Source organism: Canis lupus, chromosome 2 (genome assembly GCF_048164855.1).
Source record: "Canis lupus baileyi chromosome 2, mCanLup2.hap1, whole genome shotgun sequence".
Taxonomy (NCBI): Eukaryota; Metazoa; Chordata; class Mammalia; order Carnivora; family Canidae; genus Canis; species Canis lupus.
This window is the reverse complement of record NC_132839.1, coordinates 39275284-39294171: the sequence shown is the minus strand read 5'-3', so window position 1 is coordinate 39294171 and position 18888 is coordinate 39275284. Positions and strand designations below refer to the sequence as shown.

Sequence of the window (18888 nt, the reverse complement as noted above, 5' to 3'; positions counted from 1 at the left end):
TCTAGACTGGGCCCCTGGGGGCTTGGACATTCTCAAAAAAAAAAAAAAAAAAAATGACCCTATGTGAATTAAATTGGGGCAGCTCTCCATAGTCTCTTTTCATTTTGGAGAGTCTCAGTGCTTATTAAGATATTAAAGGCTCTGAGAAGTCATGCAGTGAAGCAAACTTTTTTGCTATTATGGAACCCCAAATTTCCTAAGCTAATTGACCTTTTCTTCTAAAATACTTCTGACTGGGATGCCTGGGTGGCTCAGTGGTTGAGCGCCTGCCTTTGGCTCAGGGCATGATCCTGGGGTCCTAGGATTGAGTCCCACATCGGGCTCCCTGTGTGGAGCCTGCTTCTCCCTCTGCCTATGTCTCTGCTTCTCTCTGTCTCTCATGAATAAATAATAAAATCTTAAAAAAAAATACTTCTATCTCTTAGAGCCACAGGAAGGATTTAGGAAGCCCTAAACTCAGATAACCATGAATTTAACCTCTGAGGTTCCCATAACTGTTCTGTGGTGAAGGAAACTGCCTCCAGAGGTCACATTCAAAGGTCTGGAGAATGGTTCCGGATGGTCCTTATTGAGGGCTCTCTTGGCTTTACTGGGATGGAATCATGTCCCAATGTGGATTCTATCTAAATGGCTCCTATGACTCAATATAGGCCATCTGTTCTGGCTGGGGAATGGTCCCTGATAGGAGTGAGTCTCCCAGCTAAATCAGCAGAAAGAGGAGGGAGACTCAAGCAGCCCTGCCCTTGCATCTGCCCTTTCAGACTCCAGGAAGAACACCTGCTTCTTGAGCTCCTCACTAGGCTATGACCACTGGACTGAGGGTTCTCTCAAGGGCCACTGGTGGCACTTGGCCTCTATGGTTCTACTCCCACATCCACCAAACCAGCTGAATGTCTTTCCCATGCAGGGGTTTTCAAACATGCCCTTCTTCTCCTAATCTCTTTCTTGGTCTTTGACTTTTTATCCAGCACATTTGCTAAGCTTGGACCCTGCTTTCTGTGCCCAACTCATGCTCCACATGGGGGCAGCATCTCCGTCAGCCCTTCCCAGCCAGCCCAGCCATGGGACTGTGGCCCTCTTTGGATGTCAAGCACATTCTATCCTAGCTCCTGTTGCTGTAGATGAGAACAATTGTGCATAGCCCTGTGCTCCCTGCTATACATGACCCCCCTGCAAAGGGCCACATCATGATATGGAAGCTCTCATATGCCTAGCAGGTGTTCAACTGGGTGTTAAATGATCTGCACAGCTCCCCATGCACAGACATCCTTTCCATACCATGCTGTACAGCTCTGGGCTTCCTATCTTGTGTGCTGGAGGCTTGGCATTTGCTGCCCTCTTGGAGGGCCTCATAGGAGGCTCAGCTCTGGCTATGCTCTTGGGGTTTCCACCCACACCTGACTGCCTTGCCTCTGCACCCTTGTAGATCACGCGGTTCTCTTGGCCAACCTCACTTGCCTCCAGGTCCCCAGCTCTGCCCCTTCTGGGAGCTACAAAAAGACTAGAGTTTTCCCTCACTCACTGCTGGAAGGTCAATAGCTTTCCCCTGCCTTCACTCATCTTGCAGGGTGACCTAAGACATGCAGACCAACTGAAGATACCAGCTCTAATCTGCAGATTCAATGTCATCAAATTAGTGTCTTTTGTTTTTAAAGAATGCAAATTAAAGTCATTTTTATTTGTAATTAATTTAACTTTTTAATAGTTTATATATCTACATGGTTCAAACATTTTATTTTTTTAAAGATTTTATTTATTTATGAGAGACACACAGAGAGAGGCAGAGACATAGGCAGAGGGAGGAGCAGGCTCCTTGTGGGGAGCCTGATGAGGGACTCAATTTCAGGACCCCAGGATCACAACGTGAGCCAAAAGCAGATGCCCAACCACTGAGCCACCCTGGCTCGAACATTTTAAAAGCATTAGCAGGTTTATGGGGAAGTCTCCCATCCACATCTGGCAGCTATCTACAGTTTCCACATCTCCAAAATTGGTAACACTTGTTTGGATTTATTTTGTTACCATCTGAAGATGGTGTGTGCAGGCAAGTGTAAGTACAGGTTCAAAAATGGAAATGGTTCCACCACTCTGGAAACCACTGCCCTAGTGTCAGGTCATCCTTGGGCACAGGGAAGTGGAAAGTTGCCCAAGTGATTTTGGAAACTGTCGGAGATGAGCTAGACTCTAACCTGGAAACAAAGAGAACAATGAGGAGAAGCAGGGTGGCTTTTCCGTGATATGTTCAAATAGCCCTGAGACTCCTTTATAATAATTGAAATCCCCTCCTTCTCTTTATCCCCATCTCAAAATACCTAATAATAACCACATTTTTTTACTCTCCTATAAGTCACTGTAAATTAAATAAACCTAAATTATTTTGTTATGGAAAACTGTATGTAACATAAAATTTATAATTTTAACCATTTTAAAGTGTACAGTTTAGTGGCACTAAGCTCACACACATTGTTATGTAACCATCGCCACCATCCATCTCCAGAAATTTTTCATCATCTCAACCTGAAACTCAGCCCTCCTCCCCCAGAGTCCCTGGTAACCACCCTTATGCTCTCTGTCTCTATGAAATTGATTGTTCTAGGGACCTCATATAGGTGGAATAATACAGTATTTTTCCTTTTGCGACTGTTTTATTTCTCTGAGCATAATATCCTCAAGGATCATCTATCCATGTTGTAACAAGTGTCAGAATTTCCTTTCTTTTAAAGCTGAATAATATTCCATTATATGTACAGACCATGTTTTGTTTATCCATTCATCTGGTTTTTTTTAAAGATTTTTATTTATTTATTCATGATAGAGAGAGAGAGAGAGAGAGGCAGAGACACAGGCAGAGGGAGAAGCAGGCTCCACGCTGGGAGCCCGACGCAGAACTCGCAGAACTCGATCCCAAGTCTCCAGGATTACACCCTGGGCCGAAGGCAGGCACTAAACCGCTGAGCCACCCAGGGATCCCCTCCATTCATCTGTTAGTGGGCTTTCATGTTGTTTCTATTTCTTTGCTGTGAATATGTTGCTATGAACAAGTATGCAAATATCTGAGTCCCTGTTTTCAATTCTTCTGCATATGTACCCAGAAGTGGAATTGATGGATTAAATGGTGATTCTTTTTTCAAATTTTTTGAGGAACTACCATACTGTTTTCCACAGCAGCTGCACAATTTTATATTTATGCCAGCAAAGCACAAGGGTTCCAATTTTTCAACATCATGCCAACTTTTGTTGTTTTCTGTGTTTGTGGGTTTTTTTTAAAAAAAGATTTTATTTATTAGAGAGAGAGAGTGAGAGTGAGAGAGAGCACAAGCAGGGAAGAGAGGGAGAAGCAGTGAGGCTTGATTCTAGGACCCTGAGATCATGACCTGAGCTGAAGGCAGATGCTTAACCCACTGTGCCACCTGGGTGCCCCTGTATTGTTTTAAGTAATAGCCATACTAATGGGTGTGAAGTGGAAATTAACTCATAATACTCATAACAGCCTTATGAAGGAGATAGAATAATTATCTCCATATTACACATAAGACACAATGAGTCACTGTGAGAACAACTTGTTTAAGGCACCATGACTAGTAAGTGGCAGCTACAGAATAAAAAATGGAACAATCTTTCTCAAGACCTGTGCTCTGAGCCAATCTGCCACACTGCGTCTCTGCTGGATATACCAGCATTCTTCTGGGATTCACCCTTACTCTGTTCCTTCATAGCTTTCTCAGTAGATATTTAGACTGAATTTTCCTGTTGAGTATTGAAATTTTATTTTATTTTTTGAGTATTAAAATTTTAGAGAAAGAGGAATAGATGGAAATGAGCAGGATCCTCAAATCCAGACTCTCAGACCATGGTAACCCTGTGTTGCTTTGAGTTGGGACCTTGAAGGGACACTGGGGAAAAAAGGTAAATAAACCAGTTTGTACAGGAACTGCAACTCAGTTTAGGGTTATGTGTGTAAAAATATCAAGTCTTACAACTGAATTAAGGTGATCCTAGATCGTTAATGCTTCAAGGTACTTGAAAGGAAAAAAAAATGGTAATCTTCTCTGGAGGAAGATAACAACATCCTAAGTCTCAGTGTATTTCTACAAACAATTTTTTTACATATAATTTATGCAAACAGTTAAAGATAACCAGACACTTAGGGATACAGAACAATATGTAAAAGAACTAGCAGAAACAACAGGCAATAGAAGAAGACTGCCAAGGTTACCATGTATTGAAATTACCAGACATGGGCTTTAAGGCCATAATACTTATGTAACCAATGAGATAGAAGACAAAGTTGAAAACTTTTGCAGAAAGCTTCAAAAAGTATTCTCACAGCTTTTAAAAAATAGCCAACTAGAAATGGTAGAATTGAACAATCTGCTAACTGAAGTTAAGAATTCAGTGAATTAGATTAACAATGTATTAAACCAATTAAAGAGAGAATTGGTGGGGAGCCTGGGTGGCTCAGTGATTGAGCATCTGCCTTTGGCCCAGTGTGTGATCCCGGGGTCCTGAGATTGAGTCCCACATTGGGCTCCCTGTGGGGGGCCTGCTTCTCCCTCTGCCTGTGTCTCTGCCTCTCTATGTGTCTCTCATGAATAAATAAATAAAATCTTTAAAAAAAAAGAGAGAAAGATAATTGGTGAACTGGAAGCCAAATTAGAAGAAATTATTCAGAGTGTTATAGTAGAGAGAAAAGTGAACACAGAAGAGAGGATAAATGCAGAGAATTCAAGGAAAAAGTCTGTTTATATAGAATCCTGGAAACAATAGAGAGAAAATAGAGTAGAAACAACAACTGAGGAGATAATTTTCTGAGAATTTCCCAAACTTATAAAATATATTAACCAACAATTTAATTGATTGGAACTTAAGTGTTCAAATCAATTCCAAGCAGAGTAAATACAAAAAAGTACAGATCTTGACATACAATAGTGAAGTTCCTGAAAACCAAGGACAAAAAGAAAATCTTAAGAGCTTGAAGAGACAAACCCAAATTACCTTGAATAGAGCAGACAGCTATAAAAAAGGCATTTGATTTCTCAACAGAAATAATAAAAGTCAGAATGTGATGAAATGGTGTATTCAGAGTGCTGAAGGGAAACCATTGTCAACCTAGAATTTTATGCCAGCAAAATATCTATCAACAGCAAAAGGAAAATAGAGACATTTTCAGGCAAACAATAACAAAGAATTCATTTATAACAAGCACACATTTAAAGAATTACAAAGGGCTTCCTTTAGATAGAAGTAAAAATATCACAGACGGGGGGTATAGAGCAGAGAGAAATACAGAAAAATGAAATAGTAAATGTGTGTGTACATATACATAGTTACCAACTATATAAGGTAATATCAATAATATCTTGTGGGATTTAAATACTTGGTAATAACTTCTGGTTTCTGCTTGAACATGCATAGATTTGGGAATTCATCACCTCCATTCTTTCAACAAGAAAAATCTTAAGTCTATCAAAGAGTTGAAGTCATGGGAAATGACACCCAGAAGCCTGGAGAGACAGGTGAATGCAGAGAATCACAGTTCATGAGAACCAGGAATAGGCAAGAAAAGTTGAATTGTAACTGACATATTGCTGCAAGCTAACTATAGGCTAGCTTAAGAATGAACATCAAGGGGCTCAGTCTCAGGGAAGCCCCCATATTTTTGTGAGTATTACCTTCAAGAGCTCAGCTAGATTCTCAGAGTGAAGTTTAGAGAAAAATCCTCTCCTGCAGAGGGAGGGAGAAAGTATCCATTTTGATATATGCCCAGAGCCTTCCATTCTCCACTTGCCCTCAAGGAAAACTACTTTATCAAAGCCTAGTGACTGTGAGGGTAGGAAAATACACAGCTACATCTCCCTCTAGTTTTCCTGTCTCATTTAAGTGGGAGAGAAAAGCTGATAAGCATTTGTGAAGGTCAGAGTCCAGGGGCAGAGACTCACTAAAAGTCTGAGCCTTGAGGTAGTATGATATAATGCTTCTCTACTCCTTGTACCTTGTCACTACCACAATGAGGCTCCCCTATATTATAATGGATCACAGCTGAAATAATTGCAAGCCTTGGACTCTTTTTAAGGAGTTTCAAGAGATCTCAAAGATAAAGGGGAGACCAAAAAATAAACAAAAGAGTTACTAGAGGAGAGTAAAACTTTACATACCTATAGTACAGTAAAGAGTAAACACAATGTAACTCCTAGCCAGATAAATATAAACCCTCAATTGAAGTCCCATTTACCTCAGTTCTTATTGTGTAATATACCATGCCTGGCTTTTAACAATTACAAGTCATGCTAAATGTCAAAAAAAAAAATAAAAATAAAAAATAAAAACAAAACAGAAGAGACAAAGCAAACAACAGGACCAGACTCAGAAAACAGCAGAGATTCTGGAATTATCAGACTAAGAATTTCAAATAATTATGATTGATATACTAAGATCTCTAATGGAAAAAAATGGACTACGTGAAAAATTAGATGGGTAATGTAAATGGACAGATGGAAACCCTAAAAAAGAATCAAAATGAAATAAAATAAAATAAAATAAAATAAGAAGCACCATAACAGCAATTACCAATGCGATTAATGGGCTCACCAGTAGACCTGAAATAACTGAGAAAAGAATCAGTTTGATGAGGTCAATAGAAATTTCCAAAACTGAAATGCAAAGAGAAAAAGGAATGAAAAATAAAGAACATAATATCCATAAGCTATGGAAAAACTACAAAAGTTATAACATATATGGAATAGGAATACCAGAGGGAGAAGAAAGAAAAGGGAGAAAAGATATTTGCAGTAGTAATGACTATTTTCCAAATTTAATGACATACATCAAACCACAGTTCCAGGAAGCTCAGAGAATACTATTCATGATAAATACCTCAAAATCAACATTTACACATATCATATTCAAACTTCAGAAAATCAAAAGAAGGACGAGAAGAAGAATAGAATATTTCATCCAATGCCAGCAGAATGTACATTCTTTTCAAGCTCACACTCACCAAGATAGACCACATTTGAGGACATAAAACACAACAACAAATTTTTAAAAATTAAAAAATATGTTTTTAGAACACAATGCAGTTAAACTGAAATCAATAATAGAAACATAACTGGAATGTCCCCAAATACTTGGAGATTAAACAACAGACTTGTAAATAACACATGGGTCAAAGAAGAAATCTCAAGAGAATTTTAAAAATATTTCGAGCTAAATTAGAAAGAAAATACATTTAATGAAAATTTGTGGGATCCAATGAAAACAGTGTTTTAGAGAAATTGGTAGCCTTGATGTATATAATATAAAAAGAATATTCAAAATTAATACTAAGCTTTCACTTTAAGAAACTAGAGAAGGAAGAATAAATTAAATCTAACAGAAGAACAAGAAAAGAAATAATAAAATTAGAGCAGAAATTGATTGAATTAAAAGCAGGGAATCAATAGAGAAATAAGTTAACTTATTCTCTAAGAACTAAAAGCTTGTTCTTTGGAAAGATTAAGAAAATTGACAAATCTCTAATCAGGCCTGACCAGAAAAAAAGAGAGAAGACACAGTTACTAATATCAATTGTTTGATAGAAGCCATCACTACTAACCCCATGGACATTAACAGGGTAGTAAAGGAATACTAGAATATTATGAACAACTCTATGCCCACAGATTTTACAACTTAGATAAAATGAATCAATTCTTGAAAGACAATCTACCAAAACTCACACAGGAGAATAGATAAACTGAAGAAGCTCATATCTATTCAAGAAATCAAATCAATAATTAACAAGTTGACAATACTGCATATTATCATATAGATGTGTTCACTGGTGAATTACATGAATTATATGGGAAGCTAGATGGCTTCACTGGTGAACATACATTTAAGGAAGAAAATATGCCAATTCTCTATAGTCTATCAAGAAAATAGGAGCAAAGGGAATACTTCCTAACTTATTCTACAAGTCCGGCATTATTCTAATACCAAATTACAAACTGTAGAAAACTCCAGACAAATATCTGTTATGAACATAGAGTCAAAAATTCCTTATGAAAATATTAGCAAATCAAATCCAATAATGTATTTAAAAAGCTACATATCATGGCTAAGTGGAATTTATTCCAAGTATGCAAGGCTTGTCCAATACTCAAAAATGAACTAATGTAATGTAATCCATGACATCTATAGGCTAAAGATAAAAAATCATGTAACTGTATCAATAGATGCAGAAAATACATTTGACAAAATACAACACCCATAAATCATAAAAACTCTTAACAAATCAGGAATAGAGACGAACTTCCTCAATTTGATAAAAAACATATACAAAAACCCTACAGGTAGCGTTATACTTAAGGGCGAGAAACTAGAAACTTTTCTGCTAAGATTAGGAACAAAGCCAGGATGCCTCCTCTCACTACTCCTTTCAACATCATATAGAAATCACAATGAATACAATAGATAATGAAATGAAATAAAAGACATACAGATTTGAAATGAAGACATAAAATTGCTTTTGTTTCCAAACGACATGATAGTTTATGCAGAAAATCCAAAAAAAACTGGCAAAACTTTAAAAAAAATTAAATTTAAAAATTTTCAATTTAAAATACACAATAACAACAAAGCTACAGAATATAAGATTAATAGACAAAAGTCTATTACTTTCTTATATACCAGCAATGAACAAGTAGAATTTGGAATTAAAAATATAATACCATTTACATTAACACCAAAAAAGTGAAGTACTTAGTAGTAAATCTAACAAAATATGTATAAGATCAATATGGGGAAAACTATAAAATTCTAATGAAAGAAATCAAAGAAAGGTGACCTTAGGTTTGAGGATGACTCTAGATACAATACCAAAAGAATGATCAGAAAAGAAAGAAAAAACTGCTAAGTCAAACTTATAAAAATAAAAAACTTCTACTCTGTGAAAGACATTGCTAAGAGAATGAAAAAACAGACAAGAGCCTGGGAGAAAATATCTGCAAAACATTTCTGATAATGGACTTATATCCAAAATATACACAAGGCTTTAAACACTCAACAATAAGAAAACAAGCAACCCAATTAAAAATTGGAAAAAGATGTGGACACCTCACCAAAGATATACAGAGGCAAATAAACATATGTTATCAGAAATAGCAGAAATTGCAAATTAAAACGACAAAGAACACCAACACACATACCATGAAATGGTTAAAACCTTAAGAAAGACAATATCAAATGTTATCAAGGATGTGGAACAACAGAAATATTTATTTTCCCTGGTCAGAATGTCTCTTTAGAATACAGTTTGGCTTTTCTTACAGAGCTAAACACAGTCTTATAATGTGATCCAGCAATTGAGCATCTAGATTTGTAGCCAAATGAAAAAAATGAATTCAAAACTTCTATCCACACAAATCTACACACAAATGTTTATAGCAACTTTATTCACAGTCACTAAAACTTGAAGCAAACAATCTGTCCTTCAATAGATAAATGAATGAGCAAACTGTGATACAACCAAACAATGGAATATTATTCAGCACTAAAAACAAATGAGTTATCAATCCAGAAAAATACATGGAGGAAGCCTAAAGGCATATTTCTAAGAGAAGGAAGACAGTCCGAAAAGGCTACACACTGTATGATTGCAACTATAAGGCATTCTGGAAAAGGCAAAACCATGAAGATATTAAAAAGAACAGCTGATGGCAGAGGTTCAATGATATGGGAGGGATATATTGGTGAAGCACAGGGAATTTTTAGGATGGGGAAACTATTCTGTATGATATTGTGATGGTGGACACACGACTATGGATTTTTCAAAACTCACAGAACATGCAACACAAAGAGAGAACCTTAATGTAATCTATAGGTTTTGATTAATAATAATGTATCAACATTGGTTCATCAATTATAACAAATGTACCATATATTGCAAGATGTTAATAATTGAGAAAATTGTGAGGGGAAGAGAGAGAGTAAATGAGAAGTCTCTGTATTATATGCTCAATTTTCTATAAACCTAAAACTGCTCTAAAAAAATACATTCTAGTAATTTAAAAAGTACATGACATTAATAGCCCACAAATTGAGGGTATCAAATGGATTTGAAATTCTAAGGCCTTTGCATTGACTAGAAAGAGGTAAAAGTACTGGGCCACCTGTTCTCTCAGTGGTTGAGCATCTGACTTTGGCTCAGGTTGTGATTCTGCGGTCCTGGGATCAAGTCCCTCATCAGGCTCCCCACAGGGAACCTGCTTCTCCCTCTGCCTATATCTTTGCCTCTCATGAATAAATAAATAAAATATTTTTTAAAAAATCGCTACACTTTGATAAACCAAGAATGCAAGGCGGTAGTCCCAGGCAAACAATAAAAATGTAGGAAAAGAGTATGATTTCCAATCCAAAAGAGAGGAAAAAGATAACAATAAAAATAATCTAAAAGAAGGCAGAAAATGAGATAAATGGGGAAATAAAACAGGCAAGAAATAGAAAGTGCAAAGTAAGATGGTAGGTTTAAATAACCACATCCGAATTTATATATATATATATATATATATATATATATATATATATATATATATATATATCTGTGCTTAGTCTTTTTTTTAAAAAATATTTTATTTATTTATTCATGAAAGACACAGGCAGAGGGAGAAGCAGGCTCCACACAGGGAGCCCGACGTGAGACTCGATCCCAGGTCCCCAGGATCACGCCCTGGGCTGAAGGCGGCGCTAAACCACTGAGCCACCCAGGCTGCCCTGTGCTTAGTGTTGTTTTGTTTTGTTTTGTTTTGTTTTGTTGTTTTGTTTTGTTTTGTTTTGTTTTTATGTGCTTAGTGTTAATACTCTGCTTTGCCGACTTAAAATCCTTAATTTTTGAGGAAAGGGTCAGGTGGCATTCTAATGTTGCACTGGGACCCAGCAAATCTTGTAAGCATTCCTGACAAAAGTCCCTCCAGCTTCAAATCAATGCCGGCCAGTGTCCCTCACGTTGCCTCCTCAGGAGCTTGCAGGCCTGGAAAGCAAGCTGCAAGGGATGCGTAGACCAAAATCAAGCTCAGAGGCCTCATCACAGAGATCAGCCTTTTCATTTTCATGTGATGTTGCTTTTGGTCGAGCCATCTCTCCTGTGAACTGCCCCAGGGACAGTCAGGGAGAGCCCCAGGCGCTTGGCAGGTCTCTGGAGCAGAGGTTCCTCCGCCTTGAGGGTAGACAGATGGGACTAGGCAGGAGAGTCCATCCCAGGAGCTACTGGTGCAACTGTTACAGGGCCTACCCTGGGGCTTGCCCTTCGACTCTGTCCAGCTGAGGGGTCCCGGATAGGCTGGCCCTCCCCACTTTGGGTTATCTGGCAAGATCCTGACAAGGCCATTTTCGGGACCTGGCTCTGCCCACAGCCCCATCTGTGAGCCGACTCCGTCAGCTTAGCTCTCTGCTGCCCCCACCTGACCATCCCTGGAACCCACCTGACCTCCTACAGTTTGCTCTCCTTTGCGAATGGGCACAGACAGACCTTTGTGTCAGTTGTCTGTGGGGACATCCCTACGTGTTGGCCCAGCAACTGGCTGCCTGTGGGGAGTGAATAAAGCACAGCAGGAAAGCTCCTGTTCTCCTCTGAAGACCAGGAAAGATGAGGAGGGGGTGGGCACGGAGTATGCTCTGGGAGGGCAGGCAGCAGGGCCAGGTCCTGTGCAGAGACAGGCTAGGTGGCCCAGGGACAGGAGGGAGGCCTCTGTCATCCCGATGCAGCCCACTGTTCTTGTGAAAGAGAAGTCGTCTCTTCCTGCAAGGAGAGGTGAGCCGAGCATCTGACACCTGTTTCTAGGCCAGAGGTTACAGAACACTTGAGAATGAGTGAAAGCCTACTTCATGGGAGCTTCATGGTGGGGCCATGCCCCAGATTCCGGAGGGCCAAGCCCGCAGGAGGGAAAACATGTGAAATTTGGTCAGTGGCCCAGAACATTCTCAGGTCTATAGCTTTCTGAATCTTAGTTTTGGAAACTGCCTCTTCCACACCACAGGTGGGGCTGGTCTTTAGGGAGGTTGCATTTCTAGATGGTAAACATATCAGGATGCTTCCATGTAGGTCAGGAAGCAGCCACTGCCCAGAGTCGCCTGGTGTCCCAGCCCCTCCCCTGGAACCCTGGACGCGTCACCATGATGTGGCAACTGCAGAGTTCATGCTGGGCACATCTGGGGCCTCTAGGACCTCCCCCAGTGCCCTGCCTGGTGTCTGATCTTTCTGCATCAACACTGCTGTTTACAAGGTCCCTGTGAGAAGCAAATGAGACCAAACGCAGAGAAAATATGTATAGACTGTACAGCAGCAGAATACTCATGGTATTATTACTAGCGGAGCCTGGAGGGGTCGGGGAAGGGGCCAGTGGGTAGGTGGGGGCAGTGAGAGTACCTTTGGGTCTCCCAGCTGCTTTCACACCCAACCACCAGGCTCAGCCAATCTCCACCTTGCCCTCCACTCTGGACTCTTCATGAGTTTAGATCCTGATTTCTTCTATTCTTTATTTTCTTTACATTCTAAAGTGATGGCTTGGCAGCTGTCCTCAAACAGTTGTGTTAAAATGTAAATTGCTGAAATAAGTCCCTGCTATCAACATAACGCAAAATGATGCTCTTGGCCAGGCTTAGCAGCCAGGCCTGCTTTCCATGGTTCAAGGTTTTATCCACAGCCATTAATCACATGAAAGCAGATATTAAAGGAGCATTAGCCAGGCCAGCTGCCGCACCATGTCCTGGGCCATTACAAGGATTACCCTTGGATAGCGCCCTCACCCCTCCCCGCTCAGTTGCAGGACATGGTGCAGCCCAAGAGGGGAGAGGGGGGTGGGGTATGGGAAGGGGTGCAGGCAGATCCATGACCCCCAAGTGTGCCTGGACCTCGAGCTACACACATGCTCTTCCTTCTTGCCTTCTCAATGGCCCTAGAAGTAGCTCCTCTCCCTCTGACCTCTCAGCTCACTCCAGTAGGTTACTGAAGCCGGTGTGACAACTGTAGGGGCAAACAGATGGATGTACCAGTGGGCTCCTGGAGCGGAAAGGTTGGCACTTGGCGAGCTGGGAGGAGGAGTGCCAGCAAGGTGGCTGCTCTGTGGGCAGAGAGGGCAGGGCTGTGGGCAGCGAGCTCATTCCCAGACCCTCCGCAGGGCCACGCAGGGGCCCAAGCAGCCTGGGCAGGTGCTTCTCAAGCCAGCCTATGGTGACTTCCTGTGTGCTGGGCTCACTGACTCAGCGCTTCTGCGGCAGCTGGGTCGTGCCAAGTCCCAGTTGGTAAATATCCAGGCACAATTTCTTTTGCTTACTACCCAATAAGCCCTAACTGATACTGTAATGGAGTGACCACTGGCTACCCAGCCAAATGTGCACCCCACACAAAAGGAGCTGATGCTCCTTTTGCTATGAACCAAGATTACCAGTATTATAAAGCCCTTGGCTTCAGAGACTCTGGGAGTAGGGGGCAGTGACAGTCTACAGATTCCCCTTCCTTGTGGAGACCTTTGCCATCTTTACTCTGACCAGCTCCCAGCTTCTCCAGTGGGCCGGGGAATCCATGTGCAGATGCATGTGGCTCAGTTTTTGTATCAGTGCTACCCAGATAGTCTCCTTAACCAGCAGGGGATTTGGAGAGCTGACGCTGGGAACCGGGCTGCACTCGAGGAAACGGGAAACGGAAGGAAAAGAACCCCAGTGAGTTGAATGCAAAGGCCAACCCCACGGAGGGCCTCATTTCCCTTAGTGGGGCCTTGATGACCAGAGAGAGCAGCTCACTCGTTCTCTAGTGTCTGCATTGCTGGGACACAAGGTGGACAGAACTGCTCTCTGGAGCTGTTGCTCCAGACTCAGAATAAACACACACACACACATGTTCATCATACCGAGTACTGGTTAGGGTGGTGAGGAGAAGGAAGGGGAGGGAAAGGGGATGGTAGGAGTAGCCATCTCAGATGGGGGTGACCCCAGAAAGGGCACCAATGAGCTGGTGGCTATCTGCGCAGGGCATGCTTGGGAGAAAGTGCGGCTCGCGCAGAGGCCCTCAGGTAGCACAAGTGGACAGGAGCAGGGCTGTCATGTGACCCGAGTGCTGAAGGGGACAGGAATGGGGTAGGATCTGGTAGGGCAGGGATAGCCCCAGCTGAGTTCAGCGGGTCACTGGTTTCTGGGCCTCGGTTTCCTAAAATGAAGGAATCAGGCTGATCCTAAGAATCTTAAAAGTGGGACACCTGGATGGCTCAGCGGTTGAGCATCTGCCTTTGGTTCAGGTTATGATCCGGGGTCCAGGTATTGAGTCTCGCATTGAGCTCCCCACAGGGATCCTGCGTCTCCCTCTGTCTGCATCTCTGCCTCTCTTTCTGTGTCTCTCATGAATAAGTAAATAAATAAAATCTTTAAAAAAAAATCTTAAAAGCATTCACATCCCAAAACAAAGAGAAGTGCATTACTTATGAACCCTTCTTTAGAAGCTAACACTGACCGGCACCCTAGATATGGGTACACAACCTGTATGCACAGACATCAGTACACGTTTGCTTGAGCACAGAGGGAATGATGGCAGGTTACATAGCACACAGCTAGATGGGAAGGGGATCAGGGAAAGGAAAAAGTAAGAGCCCACTATACGTATGTACAAATGGATAAAATACCCAGAAATGCAAGACAGAGTTAATTCTAAATCTGCGGATTTTTAGGGATACTTTTGAAAGAGTGAGTGGAACACTATATATGCAGAGTGATGAGAATTCTATACTTCTGCTGCAGTAAAGATGAGTCCTCTAATGTGCCCTTCCCCATACCCCTGTATATGCTTGTTGGTCTGTATGTGTAGGAGCCACACCACGCAAGGTGTGGCCTGGTGGGACATTGGCGAGGTCCTGGTCATCTCAGGGAGAGCAGGAGGGGACCGAAAGCTTGTGGCACTTCCTATGGATGTGGGCTGAGAGGGGATGGGCAGCAGGGAGCTGGGAGAGGGGCCCTGACAGGGACTTTGTGGAGTGTTCCAGGGAGCAAGAGGTGCCCAGTGTCTACAGCACTGGCTGTGTCTCCATGTGCGTTTTCCAGCCCCTGCCACACTTGCCATCTGCATTCAGGGACTGTCTCCTGCCATGGAATACATGTTATAGAGTCATTTAAAAATACAAGGCATTGGAAGCACTGTGTAGTTCAAACAAGCATTTCTTCCAAGCCTGTGGAATGCGAAATCCAGCCGGATCCAGAAACAATTAGCTCAACCTTCTCCTCCCCTAAATCTCCAATCTCAGCCTTCCTGACCCATCTCCTTTTTATAGTTGAATCAATCCACTTCATAATAGGTCAAAGCCAATTGCAGTAAAGGTATGTAAGTGGTCTACAGAGCTGAGGACCTGCAGCACCTTCTCCCTTCCCATCTGCTCCTGCCTACCCATCTCTATTCTCTGCTCTCCCCATGTCTCTCTCAATCCTTCTCCTACTCATGAGACACACAAGTAGGGCCATCGTGTTGGCTGTTACCTCTGCCTGAATGCTCTTCCCACAGGCATCTGGGAAGGCATCCCTCTCCTCCTTCAGGTCTTTGCCCAAAGCCTCCTTCCCTGGGGCTAAAGTCCAATTGCAACTCTGCTCCGAGGTCCTGACCCCTCTGCTGCTCTGTTAGTTTCCTTCTCCGTGTCCCTCATCTGGTTGACTCATCTGGGAGGACAGTGTTGTTTTCTTACGTGTTGTCACTAGATAACAAGCTGCAAGAACACTGCCCAGGACAGGGTGGTGCTAAATGTGTTTGTTGGGTAAATGCTGGTATGCATTTGGGGTTTTGTTTTGTTTTGTTTGTATTGCTTTTATTAAAACACCACGGCAGATTTGCAGAGGAAAACACAAAGAAGCATGCCACGTTTCCAACCAACTTACTAGCAGATGATAGGATTTTTTTGCCTTTCAGTCAGCATGCAAAAAACTAAAACTGTAACCTATTATGATCTTTTTCTTTATGGCATAAAATATATAGAAAGTTAAGGCACATGCAAGGCCAAGTCTTTTTACTGATGAAGAGACTGAGGCCTACAGAGGTTGAGTGGCTTCCCTGTAGTCACAAAGTGAGCTGGAAGATTTCCTTCTCAGCTTTTTTTCCACTCCCAGCTGCTCTCAGATTAGTTGCTGGTGCAGTCTCTGAGTTGAGGGTGGAGGATGCCAGCGTAGCATGCAGCCCACTGGCAGGCTGTATGGTGCTGCACAGGATCACACAAGACTTCAAGAGATATTTGCCTGCATTCCCAAGAGGGAATGTCTCTGAAGACACACTAAACCAATGTGGAAAACAACAATAACTTCCCTTAGAATACTCCCAGGAGCTTCTTTGAAAAGGGGCAGAGGAGAGGGACCCCATGGAGGTGACTGGCTGCCAAACCGCCTTCTAGGGACAGTGGGCCTAGTTAATGGCCTTGGTTTTTGGTGTCTGACCTGCTGGGTGCTGGAGGCTTGCCCCAGCTAGGTTGCTAGCAACGTTATACAGAAAGTCAAGAATGAGGGAGATTTTCCATTTTATCCCCAGGTGCTATCTCATAGCCCTGCTTTTCCCATTGCCTAATGTGGCATTTCAGACCTAGGTGCCAGAGATGGTGACCCTTTTTACCTGGAAAGGGTTTCTGTAGGGAACTCTGGGTTAAATGGAGATTTCTTTCCTACAGGACTTAGTGCCTTTAATAGGTTGATATGCATTGTGAATCTCTGAAAAGGGCCTCTGTGGTCCCTCTGGTTTGGGACTCAACATGCTCAGGGGCTGGTGTTTTCACGCTGCATTTGTTGTCAGGCTTTGGAGGGTCCTCCTGGGAGTCCAGAAGTAGAATGATATCTTAGTTGCTTATGGCCACTCCCACCTGACTAGTTAGAGATTTCTATCAGGCCTCTGACCTCCCCCCGTCCCCCCAGGCTAACTGAACAAAGCAACTGAATGTTTCACGACCCTCTTGACCAGAGTCATTCCCAGATTTCACAGAGCTTCCCTCTGCTTGTCATAGTCCTTTCTGAGAATTCCCCTGCATCCTTCAGCCTGGGGGACGGCCTGTCCAAGGCCTGTCCTGTCATGCAGCAATTTGCCTCAGCAGTTCTCCCGAACATTTTCCCAAGAAAGATGGGGAGGCTGAGTTGGCATTTCGGAGGCATGGCGGCCCTGGCCAGGCATTGGCGGGCCCAGTGATGCCTCAGCCCTGGCCGGACCCAGCCATCAGTCTGTGGGCCCCTACATCTCTCAGGCTCCTTCAACGCGACTCAGTTCACTTTCTGCCCATGTGATTGTGTGGATGCTTCCTCGTACCTCCTTAAAGCACAACTTCCTTGAAAGCCACGTTTATTGTCTTTCCTTCTTGCATTAGCAATTTTACTTCTTAGCTTGAGAGCTGTTATAAATAGACCCCATTAAGACTTTTAATCTTGTGCAGCTTTTGTAGGAATTTGGCATGGTCCCCTCGGAAGGAGTGTGGTTTGGGGGCTTGGTCGTCTTCCTTATCTTTGGACTTGAAGTAATTTACAGTGAGCTGGCCTGGAGGAATGGTTGTGAGTGCATCTATAAGTGGAGTTCTGTTTTTCAATCTTGATCAAAGTTTAAGTGCTTTTCCTTTCTCCTCTCATAGGATTCCCTGCTCCTAGACCCTACCAACCGCAATTTCTACTCCCCCCACCCCACTCATAAGGCAGGATACCAGGACGGGTCAAATAGGGGACTTTCAGTTCAAGAACCACAGAAGCCTGTTCCTTTCCAGTGTTTATCAGCAGGAACAGTGTGGGCCAGCTCTGTGTGGTGAGGAGGGATCACAAGGAGCCACATGACCCCAGGCTGCATCTGAGTCTCATTGGCCAAATGCTGCAGTGGATTTGCAAATACTAATTTACGCAAGACAAGAGTGTGGGCTGTCTCTTAACACAATACTGACACTCACTTGTGCACACAGGTGAGCAAATAGATGGATGCCCCCACTGAGCTCCAAAAGGATGAGTCTTTCTTAGTTTTGAAACAGAAGTGAGTTTTAACTCTTTTGAAAAAAAGAAAGACTTTCATTTTATCCATTTGCATTTTCAGGCTCTGGGATGTCAAAGACTTGCAGAACGTGTGGCCCAACAGCTGTGCCCCGCCTCCGCCACCGCCACGGTTTATAGATGGGGAGACCAAAGCCTGGTGTGCCTGCAGGTGGCAAGCAGTTCCCACCTGGTATCCTCTCTATGTCTAGCCCAGATAAATGACCTTTCCCAGGGTGTTCACCTACCTCACTCTGCTTCTCAGCTTCCACCCCCAGCTCCTGGAGTGCTGCCTGGCACTTAGCGCATGCTCAGTGAGTGTTTGAGGGAGAAATTTGTCCTCTCTGCCCACGCAAAGTTCCTGCTTCTGCTCCAGCCTGTGTGCCATGGGCAGCACCCAGGAGAAGCAGAGATCCCCTCTGAGTCCCGCGGGCTCAGCAAGGGGCTGTCCAGAGGCTTCCAGTGTGGCCCAGCCTAAGCATCCAGCTGGTTCTCATCAACCCTCTGAGCGGCAGTCAGGGCAGAAAGGTGAGGCAGCGACCTATCCAGGACACCCAAGCTCAGAGGGTCAACTAAGGCAGCCCTGGGTGCCAACTAAGGGCCAAAGTCCACTTATCTGGAAGAGTACATCCAGGGTTCAAGACAGCACATACTTGGCAAGGCCCTATAGGGCAGGATCCAGGAGAAGGGTGGGGGAATGGGGTTAGGCCTCACAACACCTTCCTCGAGGTCCCCTCGAAGGTTCCTGGGAACCACCTGGCCCTCCCCAGTTCCTCTGAGATGCTTCTGATCCCCCCTGAGGGTCCCCTATAGCCTGTCAATGCTCCCGCAAATGTGTGATGAAGAACAAAAGGTGAGCTTAGAGTCCAGATGCAAGAGCTAAGAGCATCATCACATCATCACCAG

General features: G+C 43.0%; 1 protein-coding gene across 1 annotated transcript in view; it reads right to left on the bottom strand.

The window, feature by feature from the left end:
* Positions 1-11362, bottom strand: part of TRPM1 (transient receptor potential cation channel subfamily M member 1) — a 123496-nt gene extending 112134 nt beyond the window's left edge. Inside the window, exon 1 of the mRNA XM_072784708.1 lies at positions 11267-11362. Within this exon, the coding sequence (XP_072640809.1) occupies positions 11267-11362 (96 nt within the window). The remainder of the gene's footprint in view (positions 1-11266) is intronic.
* Positions 11363-18888: the final 7526 nt, after the last annotated feature.